Raw genomic sequence first — 16,516 nt, forward strand, 5'->3', positions numbered from 1 at the left:
GGCGACATGGCAGGGCAGGCGGGTGCAACACGTGCCGCGCGCGGGCTCAGCCGGGATTTCTCAATGGAAGCAGGCGCGCGTGGGAGCAGCTGCAGGGTCCAGCAGCGACAGCGACACCACCACCACCACCAAGACCAGCGCCGCCAGCAGCCAGCAGCCAGCAGCCAGCAGCCAGCAGCCAGCCAGCCAGCAGGCAGGCAGGCAGCGCCGCCCGCTTCAGCAAATCGGCAGGCGCCGTGTGGGCGAGGGGGGCCAGCCATGGGCAGGGATGGCTGGCCACAACCAAGGCAGCATGTCGGATGGGCTCGCTCCGGTGGTCGGAAAACAGTCACAAGGACGGGATGATGTGTTTCGGGCACGACGAGGGGGACAGGACACGATGGGTGTATGTAATTTGTACATGTACGAGGGACGGCCGTAGGGGGCACGCTTTAAGGCGCTGGGGCTGCGACTGGGGCTGGGCTGGGGCTGGTGGGCGAGGGCACCCCCTCATCAGAAAAAGTGATACAACTCCTAAGCTGCCTTTCAGCTAGCGCTATATAGTAGCTTACTATCGAACAGTGCTAAGTGTAGCCTTTAGATAATAACAACCCCTTTCTTCTTAATAAATACTACTATAGTAGTAGTATAATAATATTAAGATAGATTTTAAAAAGCTATTGTAGTTGTAAAGATATCGACGTAGAAAGTTCCTATCAAAACTTTGGTGTTCTGTGGGCACGGACGTGTATCACTTTTTCTGATGAGGGGGTGAGGGCGAAGCACGACATGTGCGGGTCGCAAGGCTAACGGCGATCGTTTGGCAGCAGCAGCCAGGGGCGCTGGGAGCTGGGCGCTGGGCGCGAGCGAGCGGAGGCGAGGGGGGCGAGGGGGGCGAGGGGAAGGGAGGGGCGAGAGAGAGAGAGAGAGCAAGAAAGAGAGAGAGAGAGCGAGAGAGAGCGAGAGAGAGAGAGAGAGAGAGCGAGAGCGCAAGAGTACCCCAGAAGGATAGACAGACCATGGGGAAGCACAGCGCGCCGCCGGGGGCGAGTGCCGTGGCTGGCTGGCCGCCTGGAAGCTTTGTTGGGCCATGGTGAGATTCTCGGGACGACAGGCCAAGTATAGCAGACGCGCAGAGCAAGGCGCGTAGGGTGTGCGAGGTGTGCGAGGCGTGCGAGGTGTGCGAGGCGTGCGAGGTGTGCGAGGCGTGCGAGGTGTGCGAGGCGTGCGAGGCGGGCGCGGCGGGCGAGGTGTAGCAGCGTCTCATGTGGGTGAATGGGTTAGAGAGGGTCGAGGTTAGCGGGTAGGTGTAGTCGTCTGTGTAGTAAGAGGGCCCAAGACAGGCAAACAGCCGAGGCGAGTCCGGCCAGTGCAGCTACAAAGCGCCGACCTGGCCGCGACACTGGCTGCTGGGCTCGCTGGCTGGTGATATTAGTTGATGCTAAACATGTCCACACACGCCCAGGGAGTGTGTATCCCACGCGCGGCGGCGGGCTTTCCTCGGATCTGTGTCCATGGCCTGTGTCGTCGGCTGCGCCACGTGGAAGGGCTCAGCTAGCAGCCGTGGCCATGACGGCGATTCTCAGCATCGTGATTAGCTGTGCTGTACGTGTAGGATACCACTGTATAGTATAGTCGACCTGGCGGCAACGCGTGCTCGCGCCCGTGCCCGTGCTCGTGCCCGGCCATGGCTCTGACGGTAGTTGCCAGCCGGCCAGTGCAGTGCAGCATGCCCTTCTAGAAGACGGGCGCCCGGCATGCGCCAGGCCTGCGCGCGAGAGGGGCGGCGGCCACGGCGGCCACGGCGGCGGCCAGTCAGCGTCGCCATGGTCGTTGCCGTGGCCCTGGCCGCTGTCGTCGTCGTAGGGCAGGCGGTCGTCGTGTGTCGGCGTCTGTGTACTATACTATACTAGCAGCAACCGTGTGGCCGTGCATGGCTCCTTCGCCCCGCGACCATGAGACGAGACGGCACGCCGGCGTGGCCATGGGCTGCAAAGCACACGACGAAACAACCTCGGCCGGCCGTGCCGTGTCCCCAAGCTGCACACGCTCACACACACGCACTCTCTCTCTCTCTCTCGCTCTCGCTGCTCACCTGACCGGCAATTCACTGCACGCACGCCACCACGCGCGCGGTACCTGTCGCCCTCGCCCTCGCCCTCGCCCGCCCTCGCCCTCGCCCGCCCTCGCTGCCCGTGGGATTCTCGTGCCGGGCGCCCATTTCGTCATCTCGTCTATTCCTACTGACACTACACTGGACTGGCTCTCGCAGCGATCGCCCCTTCGTCAGAGTTGCACCTTTGCTGCCCGGCGACGCATCCAGCTCACAGTAGCGCCTGCCCGCAATTGGCCGCACGCCCACCCACCCAGCGCCAGGGATCCTCGAAGCGCGCCCAGCAGTCGGCCGCTTGTCCCCTCGACCCTCGTCACCGCTTTCACGCCAACATATAGCCCCCCCAGGCCCCGGCTACCCTCACGGCCATCGGGACTTTTTTTTCCAGGACCACCATCACTACCGCCTGCTACCACTACAGCCATTACTATCGCCGGCCACAGCATTGCTACTGCCGGCCCGCCCTCTGCTTCTTCTCCCTCTTCTCCCTTGCACCACCACCACTACTACTACTACTACCGCCGCCACCACCACTACTCTCTGCCTCTGCCGCCACGCTCGCAGCATTGTCGGCAAACAAATAACCCCTCGGGCGGCAACATCGTCGTCCACAGAACACGCGCCCGCCCGCACGCACACACACCCCGCCCAGGCGCCACACCATCACCCGCCGCCGCCGCACAGTCAGCCGGGACCGCGCCTCACCCAACTGCGCCTATCCCCACCACCACCACTACCACCACCACCACTCTTTCCCTCCCTCCCTCCCTCCCTCCCTCCCCCCCCCATTGACTTCGCCCACCGCGAAGCTGGATTCCTACGAGCACCCCCCTCCCCTCACCCACTCGCCGCGCGAATCCACTGCAGCGAGCACCCCCATCACCACGCCCATCGAGCAGCCCTCATCGCCGCAATTTGGCCGCGTCAAAAAGGACCCCAACGCTAGCCTCGCCAGCCTCTGGCACCGCAAGCCCCAGGAGCTTGTGGCCAGCCGCCACCCCGACTCGGGTCTGCTGTTCGAGGACGCCGGCGACTGCAGTTTTTCGCTGTTCCCCGAGGAGCCCCACGTCCACAGCGGCGGCTTCGCAGACATGGCCACAGCCTCGCCCATCGACATCCAGACGCCCCCGCGCTATGGCTCAAACTCACCCCCAAACCAGACGTCCAACCTGACGTCGGCCCTCAAGCAGGCCGAGGCCCAGCCCGACCTGGCCACCACGCCCAGTCTGCTCAACCCCGCCAACTTTGAATTCAACACGCACAACGCCCACAACGCCCGCCCCAGCATCAGCGATCGCCACCCCTCCATCAGCATGCTCGGCTCGTCGTTTTACGGCAACAGCGCCGCCCGCCCCATCACCATGAAGGACCGCGGCCGTCGCGAGAGCACAAACATGGGCAGTTTCGCGGGTGGCATGAGCTGGGGTGGCCACTCGGTCGGATCGTGGATTCGCGATGAGTAAGTTTTTCCCCACCGCTTTCGGTCCGCACCGGCGGAAATAACTAACACGGTTGCAACAGCATCATGATGGGCACCTCACCCGCTCCCTTTGCCAACAACTCGCCCTCGTTCCACTCGTCGTCTTACCTGCCTAAAATGGAGGCCGCCTTTATGAAGGACTTTACCTGCTGCGGCCTCACCCTTGCCTCGCTCCACGACCTGCTCCAGCACTTTGAGGAGACGCACGCAAATGCCCCCGCTGCACGCCCCCAGCAGCCCCCGACAAACGGCTTCACCTCGACGTCGGGCGCTCCAACAAGCTCGATTGCGCCCAGCCAGACACAGGGCGACCCATCGTTCAACACACAAAACGGCTTCCAGCCACGCTCGGGCTCAATGGGCGCACACCGCCCGCGGATAGGCTCCGTCAGCCGCTCCAATCTATCGACTGTCCAAGACATGGATTCGCTGGACGACATGGACATGGACGACATCAACTTTGACACGCTGGGCTCCATTGACGAGCAGCAGCAGCAGCAGCAGCAGCAACAACAGCAACAGCAACAACAGCAACACCCGCAGCAGCAGCAACAACAGCAGCCCATGCAACAATTCCCCGTTCAGAACCAGTTCAACCCCAACCAAAACCAACAGTCCAATCTCAACGTCAACATGGCCAACAACATGCAAAACCACCAAGGTATGCGCACATCATCGCCCAACACGCCTTCGGCGTCGCAGCAATTCAACCTCCCAAATAACCCCACCGTGTCGTCGGTCAACACACCGACAATGGGCACCATGCCCATGGCCAACCACAACCTAACGTCGCCAGAATCATCACACCCGGGCACGCCGGCCGAGCTCGACATGGACTTTGGCGGCTTCAACCCAATGATGGGCATGGAGATGAACATGCCCATGGGCATCAACTTTGGCAATGGCAACGGAAACGGCAACTTTGGCATGGGCGGCTTCGACAACAACGGCACCATTGACCAGCCAGGCAAGCGACTCTTCAGCAAGCAAGGCGCCGGCCTCAACCAGGCACAGCTGCAAGCCGCGCTCAAGAACTACCAGCTCAGCGGCAACGACCAAAGCGAAATGGCCCGCCGGTTACGCGAACAGCAACTGCTCAACGGCGCGAGCATACCGCAATTCCCCTTCCCCGAGGAGATTAAGCCATTCCGATGCCCCGTCATTGGATGCGAAAAGGCATACAAGAACCAGAACGGCCTGAAATACCACAAGCAGCACGGCCACCAGAACCAGCAGCTCAAGGAAAACGACGACGGCACATTCTCGATTGTCGATCCCCTGACGTCGATCCCCTACCCCGGTACAGTCGGCATGGAGAAGGAGAAGCCATATCGCTGCGAGGTCTGTGGCAAGCGGTACAAGAACCTCAACGGTCTCAAGTACCACCGGTCGCACGCACCCCACTGCAATCCCGAGCTGGCCATGCAGAAACTCGGCCTCACGGGCAATCTGCAGAACCTGCAAAACGCCAATGTTGCTGGTGCGGGAATGGGCGGTATTGATCCTTCCATGTTCTAAAGCACGCCTGTATGCCTTTTTTTTTCCTCCCTCCCACCTTGTCCGGGGCTGCTCTACCCGTCTGCGTCTCGCCAGCTTCTTTCCTTGCCATAATACCCCGGGCTTCAGCACCCGATCCTCACAAGACGAAAAGGACATGACTGGTTTCATCTCTTGGTTGTCTGCATCACCCTGGCGTTTTTCAGATTGGAGAGCCAAGTTAGAGGCATCTTCTCCCAAGCCAGCCAGCTCTGACGCTTGGATAAATGTCGGTCGGCCCGCCACGTGTTTCACTTCGTGTTCATCTCTTCCGAGATGCATCTTCTTGACCAGCGTCGCGCATGGTATGACGATTTGATGTGCATTGCCGAGGGGTGCTCAACACCTGTATCGCTAATTTCTGTTCTCGTTTCCTTATTGTTCTTTTTTTTTCAACGCGGAATATCCCTGGGTTGCGGTCGAAATATTTCTCAAATCGCTAGACTTTTGGTCTTTGTAACGGCGTTCAAATCGCACAGTGAAAAAAAGTTTGTTTCAACATTAGGTTCATGACTATGGGCTGTATCTCTCTGTTTTGTTTGTTTTTCTCTATCTCTCTGAAATGGGTATTATGTTTTATGTTTTGTTTGGGGGGGTTTTTTGTTTGGAACCAGATAGATTTTGATGGATCTTGACTGTCATGTTTAGTAGAGAAAGAAGATGAAGAAGATGAAGAAGATGAAGAAGAAGAAGAAGAATGGAGGATTCCGTAATACCACACTCTACATACACATATGATGACTTTTTTTTCGGATTCCAAATGTCTTGCGTGTCGTGCGTGTCTTGCATGTTGTCTTGTCACCGTGTCGTGTTGCATGTCGCATGTTTCGCATGTCGCATGTCGCATACCGCCCGCGTGTGTGTCTCTGTCGGTCCATGACTTGTCTCAGTTAGACGAGGCAGTTAGGCCATGTTAGTTTAACCGGCTCAAATGCCGTGCTGACACAATGCCCAGACAATGGCACGTCCCATTGTCCCAAAGCTGTGGCTATGTACCATGTGACTAATAAGTAATAATTCCATGGACAAATCCGAGCTTACTTACTATGTATACTTGTGGAGAGAGAGAGAGAGAGAGAGAGCCCTTGCACCCTCGTAACACGTATGCTAAGACCCCGAGGAGATGTGCACCTCTTTGGCTTTTTCTCCAGATTCCCCGATTCCTGGTTATCGTATAGGGTATGCCCTGTGCCCTTGTGCCCTGTGCCCTTGTACGTGTATGTATGTATGTGTGTGTGTCTGTGTGTGTGTGTGTGTGCCTATGCCGATGCCCATTATGCCAACTTGGCTTGCCTCGTATCGTGCTACCCGCTAACTACCCAACTAGCGCATGTGTACATACATACGTACATACGTGCATCCATACCTAGTTCATTTACCCGCAAGCTACAGACATACATACATACATACATACATACATACATACATACATACATACATACATACATACATACATACATACATACATACATACATACATACATACATACATACATACATACATACATGGTAACCAACCAACTACCAAACGCATAGATACCAACACACGCACCATGACGCATGGATATCCATGTCTCTTTTTTTTTTATTTCTTATCTAGAATTTAGGTTTCCAGAGCACATCCAAGTACTCGTACTTGTACTATAGGTAAGTGCAGTAAATTGATTTCCCCCCGTCCCACGGCTCCGGTCACGGTCACGGTCCCGGTCACGGTCCCGGGCGACGACGACGACGGCACATTTGCGCGGGCGAGGGGCGCACGAGGGGAGGAGGGGGCCCGGCCACACGGGCGGCCACATATTTTGGCGGCGGCAAGGCGGCGGCAACACGGCCACACGGCCACACGGGCGGCGAGACTTGATAGTGCCATCGATACAGACACGACAAAGACAAAGACGTACGTACGTACATGTCTAAGTTTCGATCTTGCGATCTGGTAATATCCTTGGGCTGGATACTCGCTGCGTCGTTGCTCGGGGGGGTTGGGGGGTTCGGGCCTGCTTTGGCCAAGGTAAATGCAGTCTGTGTCTGTGGGTTTTTCGGCATATCGTATGTAGTAAGTAAGTAAGTAACTAAGTAAGTAGTGGGAGGGAAATTCCATCGAGTTTCTACGTAGTTTCTACCTTAGTTGCGCCATCCAAGTAAACGGATACGTTTTGCCTTCAACCTGGTCTTTTGCACCTGGTTTCACTCTACATTGGTCTGGGCCTTTTGCGTGTACGTCGTCTGATTACTTGACCTTGGCCTTGACCTTGACCCTTGACCTGGCTGTTTTCCTGCAGCTTTCTGACTAAGTGGTATTTTGACTTTGGCCCATCCATGGGGGGGGGGCATGGATCCAGGTGCCGTGGCGTGGCGTGGCACGGCACGGGCAGACCAGACGGGCATATACGCCTAGCTGTAGCATGGCCATGGTATAGTGATGGGGGATAGCAAGGAACCTAGTCTAGTACATATAATAAAGTATGCGTATGCATATGGGCATGGTATAGATTCCACGACACTGGCACGTGGTTCTGACTCGGTAGCTACTACTACTTACTACTTACTACTAGTACTACTTACTCTCGGCGTCGGTGTCTACATACATACAGTATGTGTGTGTGTGTGTGTGTGTCTGTGTGTGTGTGTGTGTGTCTGTGTGTGTGTGTGTGTGTGTCTGTGTGCGTGTGCGTGCATGTGGCCTTGTTTTTGCCCAGAATTTAGAGAGAGAAAGAGAGAGAGAGAGACAAAGGGCGTGGGCGCATGCACATGCGTTGCGTGGGACCGAGACCGTGCGTTGGTGCCGTGGCATGCCATGTGTGAGCCATGTGCGTGGGTAGCTAAGTAAGCCGAATACATAATACATGGGCCGTGAGATGGCGAGACGTGTGGTGGAGAAAGATTGAAGAGAAAGAGAGAGAGAGAGAGAGAGACAGAGGCAATGATTTTTTTTTGCCGCATGCTTAGATGGTTGGCTGCTTGCTTGCTTGCTACATCAGAAGAGTACGTATGTATGTGGGTGCGTGGGTAGGCCCATGTGGGTAAAGTAGCATAACGACTAGGGCAGTGGAGACGGCGACTACTGCGCGTCATGCGCTTGACCTACTGTTTAAGGAATAGAATGCCGCCATGCCATTGCTACCTGTCCTTTTCCAATCTCTCTCTTGTTATCGGCTCTAGGATGGTATGTCAAAGTACACACACACACACACATGCTGTCTTGCGCGCCTAACCCCCCAATGCTTCATCCATGTCGGTGGAACGACGGTTTTGCCGTAGTTGGCCGTTGCTTATTGTTGCGTCTTGGCTAGGCTGCTTGGCTACGGAGATCATATGGGATAAAGGACTCGGGCTAGGCTGCTTCGGTCGTGTTTTGCCGCTGTTGAGTCGCTGCAGAGACGCAGAATAAGTGTAAGCGTGCCGAGTGGATGGTTGGTGTCGTGGTTTGGTCGGCATGAATACATGTACATGGCAGGATTGGGCGAGTGGGTCGAGGTCGGGGTATTTCTGGAGTGGCAAGGGGCCAATATTAGTCTTGTATGTATACACGTGTAGGGTGTCTTGTTTGGGCAGAGCCGCAACATTGCTTTGATGCTATCGTATTCACGACCTGTATCCGTGTGCGTGCCCACGCCCTACCGGGCTACTAATACATGCGTATCCACATGGCCGGGAATTTGCAATGCAGAGCACAGGACACGCGAGACACGGACGGAGAGCAAGAGGGCAAAAAGGTGGGCTGTTAGGGGTGCCCGTGACTGGCCATGGTACCTGCGGCGAACAGGTTCAGCTAACCAAAGCCCGCGAGCTAGCCAAAACCCATGGGCAGCACACACTGACCACGTGAACATTCCCACCAATAGTCCCGTCTCACGTGTACAGGTGTGCAGTGCGGCTCTTGCGCATGCCTCCCTAATCGCGCGTCAACTTTGTCGCTGTCGCACACACTCGCCTTCTGTGTCCTCTTAGGTAATGCTCCTCTGGCTTGCCCCCCCCCCCGCCCGCTCAACCACACCAGGCATGCTACACACACACACATCTCGGCCAGCCCAAACAGAAGGAGCCAGCGCAGCAGATCTTCTTGGGCCCTTCTAGCTACATGCCCGCCGCCCTGGCCCTACTGCACGACACACGGCACGGCATAGCACGGCACGGCTAAGGAGAGAAAAAAGGGGACCCTGTGCCGTGATACATACTGTCGACTACGTTGCCGCGGCGTTATGGGTATGGATCGGGTGGTGGGTAATTGGGCGTGGAGAGAGAGAGAGAGAGAGAGAGAGAGAGAGAGAGAGAGCAATGGTGTAGAGGCCAGTCATGCAACAGAAGGCGGACCAGAGTCGAGAGCAGGCGGTGTGAAAGTCCCATCATCGGGGGGTAATAGAAACTCCACTTTTGGGCATCGTGACTATTTTTTCTTGGCCTGCGTGCACTGCAAGGGATGGGAGCAGTGGGGCTTTTATTGTGTTTTGCCCGCGTGGGGACGACCGCGGCGGGAGGTGGTAGTGGTAGTGGTAGTGGTTGTGGGATGTTGGGAGATTGGTGCAGCTGGGCCAAATTGGGGTTGAGAGGGAGAAAAAAAATGTGGCTTGCCCATGCGGTGGCGCAGAGGGTGGCGCCCATCACGTGCCGAGTCGTCTTGACACTGACGCTGGGTACAAGAGATGGGTTTGCGTTGGCCATTTCGACCACGGTACTGCTTTGATTGATTGACTCTTCACTTGCGCGCTGTCGTTACATGGCGCTCATGGCTTGCGCGTGCTGATACATTACTTAGGCTGACAATGCTCGACTAACCATGCACCAAGCACGACGCACTGCATCGCACATGCTTACTACGCAGCCTCTTTGCAGCCCGTTGGACGCTTCGTCCCAAGATCGGTATCCCTAGATTAACTCACAGCATTTCCAGCCACCGTCACATAAATCAGCCAACGAGATGCGGGGAAATGCAAGCCAAGCGGGCTATCAACCGCCATGACGATTTGAGACCTCGCTTGTACGACACGCCGCAGCCACGAGCCCTGGTGGCACAGATATCTTGCACAGCAGCCCTGTAATCACTGGTGTAGCTTGCACTGCATCTCCCCTCCCTCTTCTTGCTCTGCACAACCCTGGCACCTACCGCTCAACGGGATTGCGACTTTGCCTCCGTGTCTTGGCAATGGCCGCGGCGACATACGGCACCTTTGGCGACGAACCAGAACACCATCCCGTGCGCAGGGTCAAGGCGCCGTGGAAGCTCAAGGCAGAGTGTTACACGCTGCTGTTGAGACTAAAAGAATTGCCCAAAGGAGCCCATGACGCATTTGAAGAGGCATGGGGAGGCGAAGAGTTTGGCACGTTTGCGGGTGGCTTGGGCTCCGTCATGATTGTGAGGTACAGTGATACGCCTGTCGGTATGTCCTCCCATTTGAGGTTTGAAGATCATGCTTCTGGGAATACATGTACAAAGTAGTCCTTGAGTCGGGTATTCGCATATAGCACAGTGTGTCACGTGGGGGTATCAAAGAGCGACCAAAACATCCATGGAGTGGTTTGTCTGACCACAAACAGGCCCATACGACGAACTCATGCTCGTCCCGGGCAACTTCAGCTTCCCCAACCCCACAAGCAGCGACGCGCCTAAGCTCCCCCAAAAAGCCCTCCGCATATCCCGCATCTACGTCTCCCAACGCACAACCGCCTACAACGGCCGCCTCAACTGGAACATCCCCAAGCACCTCGCTCGCTTTTCCTTTTCCGCTCCACCCACAGCCCCAGGCCAGTCGCCCCCACCGTCCCTCACCGTCCAGGTCTTTGCTCCAGGCACCACCGACGGCGACGGCACAGCCCCCTTTTTCGCTTGCACAGTCAAGCCATGGCAGTGGATTCCCGCTCTTCCTGTAAACACCAAATACATACCCCTTAGTCTTACCGTTGCCCAGCCCCCCATTCCGGAGCATGCTGGCTTCAAGGCGGCTGCCGCCAAAGCGGCAGTGGACAATGCCCACACAGTCGATGAGTATGATATCGATCCCGCAAAGGCTGGAGCGGTCCTGCCGGGCACAGATAGGTGGCGTGCGTTTGACGTTGCCGCAACGAGTCCCAGTGCGAGGGGGTGCTGGGTAGAGGTCCATGCAAGGACTGAGGAAGAGGGGGAGAGCGAGGAGAGTAAGGTCTTCTGGCCCAAGGGATTGACCATGTGGAGTGTGGGCGGGTGGATGGAGCATGTCAACTGGGTGCTTGGCGAGGTTATCGAGTGGATGTAAGTGTTCAATGGCACTGATGATTATAGCTTTTACTTGAATACAGGCTTATTGCTCCCTTGTTCGACTCTGTGTACGGGCAATTTTTTGTTTTTGCCTGGGCTGCATCTCCAGGGGGGAGTTGTGCCCATCTACTTTGCTTTGTAGGAACTGCTCGGCTGGCCTATTATTGTTATTATTATTATTGTAGTTTAACGTCCTTTCTCAGCCCAAAGGGCTATATAAGACGTGCAGGCTTAAGGCCTGCAAGTAACTACGTAGGCTAGAATTTAATCTAGGTACAAATTGAGTAGGTACAATGTAGGGGGTTATCTAAATGAAGGTGAGGCTCGTAGCCTAGTAGTTTTTTAGTGAGTAACTCTCTCAGATCTTTCACTTTAAATGAGTCTTCCTCTCAAGTTTTAACGAGTAACTCTCTCAGTCGAATAGGTAGTTTAATGAGTAACTCTCTCATGTGGGTGGACCATAAATATGGTTGTGAGGGGAGAAGGATTCGAACCTTCGATCTTTGCTGACGTGAGACAGCAGAAAATTTTCCAGGCGCTCCACCACTGCGCCATCCCCCACGCTCGGCTGGCCTAGATATCTTGTAAGAATGGCGGATGAGGAAATTGCCATGGGCGAGACGACTGCATCAGCAGTGCACTGCCATTATATTTTGAGAAGATATGGATCTTCGCATTACAAGTGCGACGCCTTACCACTTGGCCACACGGGCTGTTTTCAGGAATCGTTTGTTGAAACAGAACGGTTGAATACGCTCGGCGACCATTTTACCCATCCATGTAGTCGGCAATGTTTTCCGTATATCTCCACCTCTACTTCACACTATTCGAATTGCTTTGAAAAACAAATATCGTACCATTATCATATCAACTCTTTGCATAATGGAATTTGACGTGTGGTATACCCTTCATAAGAGTGCGTGGAGTCATATATATGACATCATGTTCCAACGCGCCCCATATTATTAAGTTTGATGGAAAGTGTTGGGTGTATTCTATCAAGGTGCCTATCCTGGGATGCACATACAAAATAGGATATTCTATCCAGGCGCGATAGAAAGCTTGTCAAGACACTCCCACAGGTGCTGAGCCGACAGCTCTACATCGAGCATTTGCAGGTCAATGAGTCGATTGCTGACGGGAACCGACTCCACTCAGACTAGCCTAACTGAAGCCTACAACTACTCACCCTTGAAATGCTGCACATTGCCATCAAGCTACAGCTCTTCTAGGAAGCAATGGGCAATGCAAGATTAACTTGTTCGATGCCGCAGTACGATTCCGCTCAAGATGCCGACGTATGACAGGTCAGAGTGCGTCAGGACTCGGCCCTGGACTCACCGCCAATATCCATTCGAGCCCTGGGCTTCGGCATCTAGGGCGAATCATAGTCCGGTTGGTAAGAGAGGTTGGTGGAAAACCCTTCGGCGGCAGCGGGCGATACCGCATCCAGGGAACTAGCCGAAGCCGCAGAGTGGATCGGTTGGTCATAGCCGTTTACCCCTCCGCAGTTTTCCAGGGTACTTAATGGCCGTTGGGCTTCTCTTCTGCTCGATACCAAAAAAAAATTGCTCCGAGAAACACCACTGCGACTGAATCAACGGCGCGTGTCATCCATCGACTGGGAGGCGTTTGCAGTGGACGCACCTTGGGGACTGTGCGGGAGCTTCTACAGAATTTCCCCGGCACTAAGTAAGATATCTTACACGTGCATTACGCATACACCATCCTTCTTCCGACACCGCCTCAGCACTTCGTATGAGCAGCGAATCCAAAGGCAGCACGCCAGGATCATTCAGCCCACACAGCAATCTCACTAGAGTCAATACCTATCCGCAAGCCGAGTTCACCATCCCGCCGCAGGACACGCTTACACAATGCCAAAGTGCCCAAACTCACACCGCCGATGCCCCGGCATCAGCCAGATCCAAGGCGAATCGCCAAAACAGCATTGCAACTGGAGATGAAAAGGCATACCGACCCGACGACGAGGAATCGCAATCTACCACTTCTGCTCACACTGAGGTGACCTACCCAGAGGGCGGCCTAGGTGCCTGGTCCGTTGTTCTCGGTTCGTTCCTGGGACTCATCGCCTCGCTGGGTATGATGAATACGATAGGCATCTACAATGCCTACATTGCCGAGACGTACCTCCGAGATTACAGCGAGTCGACCATCTCGTGGATCTTCAGCATCTACGTCTTTCTGTCCTTTTTCTGTGGACTTCAGATCGGACCCATCTTCGATGCATACGGCCCCCGGCTCCTGGTACTCGCCGGCAGCATCTTGGTGTGTCTGTCCAACTTTCTGCTCGGCGTATGCACTCTGTACTGGCACTTCTTCCTCGTGTTTGGCGTGCTCGGGGGTCTTGGCACCTCGCTCATCTTCACCCCGGCATTTGCAGCGATCAGCCATTTCTTCCATGTCAAACGCGGCAATGCAACCGGGGTGGCTGCCGCTGGAGGGTCACTGGGTGGTGTCATTTTCCCGCTAGCCCTGCAGAAGCTGATACCTACTGTGGGATTTGCATGGGCAACTCGTATCGTCGGCTTCATCACGCTCTTCTGCTGCATCGGCGCCTGCATCCTGATCCGCTCTCGTCTGCCCCCTAAGGCGGGGCAATCGGTATGGCCCGACTTTCGGATTTTCCGTCACAAGAGCTATCTTCTCCTCACCATTGGCATCTTCATGATGGAATGGGCCCTCTTCATCCCAATCACCTACCTCACGACCTTTGCGGTGAGCACCGGTGCAATCAGCCAAGCCTTCTCGTACCAGCTCCTCGCTATTTTTGGCGCAGGCAGCTGTCTTGGTCGCTGGCTCCCAGGTTTGCTGGCTGATGAACTGGGCCGTTTTAATAGCATGATTGCTGCATTGGCCGTATGCTCTGCCACATCGTTGGTTTTCTGGCTCCCAGCTTCTCTGCTTACGCCCACCAGCGCATCCGCAGCTGCAGCCATCAAAGGCCTCTCCATTGTCTATGCCGTCATCTTCGGATTTGCCTCTGGGTCCAACATCTCTCTGACGCCGGTGTGTGTAGGACAGCTGTGCGACACTAATGTGTATGGGAGATACTACGCTACATGCTACACTGTCGTGAGCTTTAGCACGCTTACAGGCATACCGATTGCCGGGGCCATCATCCAAGCCACTGGTGGACATTACTGGGGCGTAGTTATCTGGACGGCAGTCTGCTACATCTTGGCATCATGCTGCTTGGTGTGGAGCCGCGCTTTGCAAGTGGGCTGGAAGCTGGGGGTGAAATTTTAGGAAATTGTTTTTCCTATTGCGGTCACGAGAAAGAGTGCTGGGTGTGCAGCAACTCCTACAAGTGACCGCAAACTACGTCCAATGACGTAGTACATGCTGGTGTTTGACGCTAAATTGATGCTACATGAGAGGAAGTGTAAGGGAAAGGAAAGGGAGGATACAAGTTGATCAACTGGCTAGGTGTTTGCGGATGCAAAGCTTATTGCAAGACTCACGCTCGTTTTTGCACTCAATCTGGGTAGGTAAGGTGGTACAGATTGATAGTGCGTGAAACCAAAAAAAATCAACGCTCATTTCCACTGCATGCTTGCCCCTCATCAATCTCGCCGCCCTGTTCTTAATTGCTTTTTCTTTGCTAGATGTGAGGCTGAGTATCCTATATTTAACCGAATAATTGGATATGCAGACGATCTTCCTTCCGACCCCTCCACCCGGGGATGAAGGCCCACCGTACCACATACAGCAGCTAGTTACTTACCGAACAATGCCGGGTCCTGCAGCCACAGCAGCACCTCGCACTGATCTGTCTTCCGTACCGCACCCGCACGCCTCAAAGCCAACACAGCAGCCATGTTCATATCAGGCAGGAATCTAGAATGGAGCCACGATCGAACCAAAGATCGAGCGCCACCCACGATCTCAAGCAAAGTAAAAAAAATCCATACCTGAAACGCACGGAACGGTAAGAGGAAAGAGGGAGAGAGAGAGAGAGAGAGAGAGGACCACGTGATTGTGATGAACGCTGCACACTCCACTTTTTTTTTCGTCATCACGATCGTTATCCGTGGAAGAGACGAGAGAGATGGGACATGATTTCGAGTCTAAAGAAATTACGGGACCTGAGGCTTTGCCGCACGATGCTCCTTGTCGCGCAGGAGGCCCCAACCCAAAAGAAGAAGAAGAAGAAGAAGAAGAGGACGAGCACGAGTGAAAAACAACAGATAACGAAACAACGGACTGGGACACGGCGAAAAATGGTTGAAACGCTCATACACTGTCATTGCTGTTGTTGATGTTGTTCTTGTTGTAGTAGCGCTGCAGCGTTGCACCACAGTAAGTTACTTACTTAGTCTCCCACGGCCTATTCCGTTTCTTGGTACACCGTATGTAGACTTGCTTGTTTCACATACTACCTGCACGAGAAGATGCTTTTTTTTTCTGAATTCGTCCCCGTTTAGGAAAGAGGGACGCGGGACCCAAGGCCCCGCTGTCTGGTGGAAATATGTGAGCGGGCCCTTCGTATACATACTTGGCTTTGTGGGTGTAAGTTCTGGTGCCGTTGTGCTTGGCGGGGCCCTCGACCTGACTTGGTTACTTTACCCCTGGACGACGTGGCTGGCGGGAACCCCTGGCGCTGCAAAGAATGTTGGTGGCCTTGCTACACGCCTACACGCCCCAGGCTACAAACACGTGGGTCGCCGTCGGCGAGGATCAGCTGGCCTGTTTTGGGGCAAAGTTTATTTCGAGGAGCGCGGACGCTTTGTGAGGGTGCATCACTTTGTCATCCTTCTTTTACTTTTTCTTCACTGCAGTCCTGTGTTTCTTTTCCCGAGCATGGGGGGACAAGGATGCAAAATCAAATATCGACATGTTTGAGGTTAGACACGTAGAGGATGGAGAGTTCAGCGGGTGTTGGCGTGGGGGCCTGCCGCACTGCTCTTTTGCTGGCTGCGTATCCCTTTCTTTGTTTATTCAAAAGGCTACCGGGTGGGTGGGAAACGCATGGAGAGATCCGTTGGACGGTGAGCGTAGGTTTGACCAGTGCCACGGTGTGGCCTTGAAAAGCTCCCACGTCGCATGGTGTTCATACTTCGCGCGTGGTGCTGCGTATGCTGGAAGCCCTCGCCGTGTCCTACTTTGTGCAGCACGTCTTCTCGCGTGCAGGGCAGCATCGCGGGCAAGCCCA

General features: G+C 55.0%; 3 protein-coding genes and 1 non-coding gene across 4 annotated transcripts; 3 read left to right on the plus strand and 1 right to left on the minus strand.

Moving 5' to 3' along the window:
• Positions 1 to 2,901: 2,901 nt before the first annotated feature.
• SETTUDRAFT_87041 (uncharacterized protein) lies at positions 2,902 to 5,090 on the plus strand (the record flags this gene model as incomplete). The annotated part of the gene is made up of 2 exons (XM_008022308.1): positions 2,902 to 3,551; positions 3,614 to 5,090. Coding segments are annotated over 2 exons (2,127 nt in total), but the record flags the coding sequence as incomplete, so codon positions are not given.
• A 5,113-nt stretch (positions 5,091 to 10,203) lies between these two features.
• SETTUDRAFT_162150 (uncharacterized protein) lies at positions 10,204 to 11,350 on the plus strand. Its single transcript, XM_008022469.1, has 2 exons — positions 10,204 to 10,486; positions 10,644 to 11,350. The coding sequence occupies exons 1-2, from the start codon at positions 10,252 to 10,254 to the stop codon at positions 11,336 to 11,338; spliced, it is 930 nt and encodes a 309-aa protein (XP_008020660.1). The 5' UTR covers positions 10,204 to 10,251; the 3' UTR covers positions 11,339 to 11,350.
• Positions 11,351 to 11,813: 463 nt separating this feature from the next.
• Positions 11,814 to 11,901, minus strand: SETTUDRAFT_t10. Its single transcript has one exon. It is a non-coding gene; the product is annotated as a tRNA-OTHER (tRNA).
• A 1,197-nt stretch (positions 11,902 to 13,098) lies between these two features.
• Positions 13,099 to 14,850, plus strand: SETTUDRAFT_113225 (uncharacterized protein; the record flags this gene model as incomplete). The annotated part of the gene is made up of 1 exon (XM_008022470.1): positions 13,099 to 14,850. The coding sequence occupies one exon, from the start codon at positions 13,099 to 13,101 to the stop codon at positions 14,608 to 14,610; it is 1,512 nt and encodes a 503-aa protein (XP_008020661.1). The 3' UTR covers positions 14,611 to 14,850.
• Positions 14,851 to 16,516: the final 1,666 nt, after the last annotated feature.

Source organism: Exserohilum turcica, assembly GCF_000359705.1.
Source record: "Exserohilum turcica Et28A unplaced genomic scaffold SETTUscaffold_1, whole genome shotgun sequence".
NCBI lineage: Eukaryota > Fungi > Ascomycota > Dothideomycetes > Pleosporales > Pleosporaceae > Exserohilum > Exserohilum turcicum.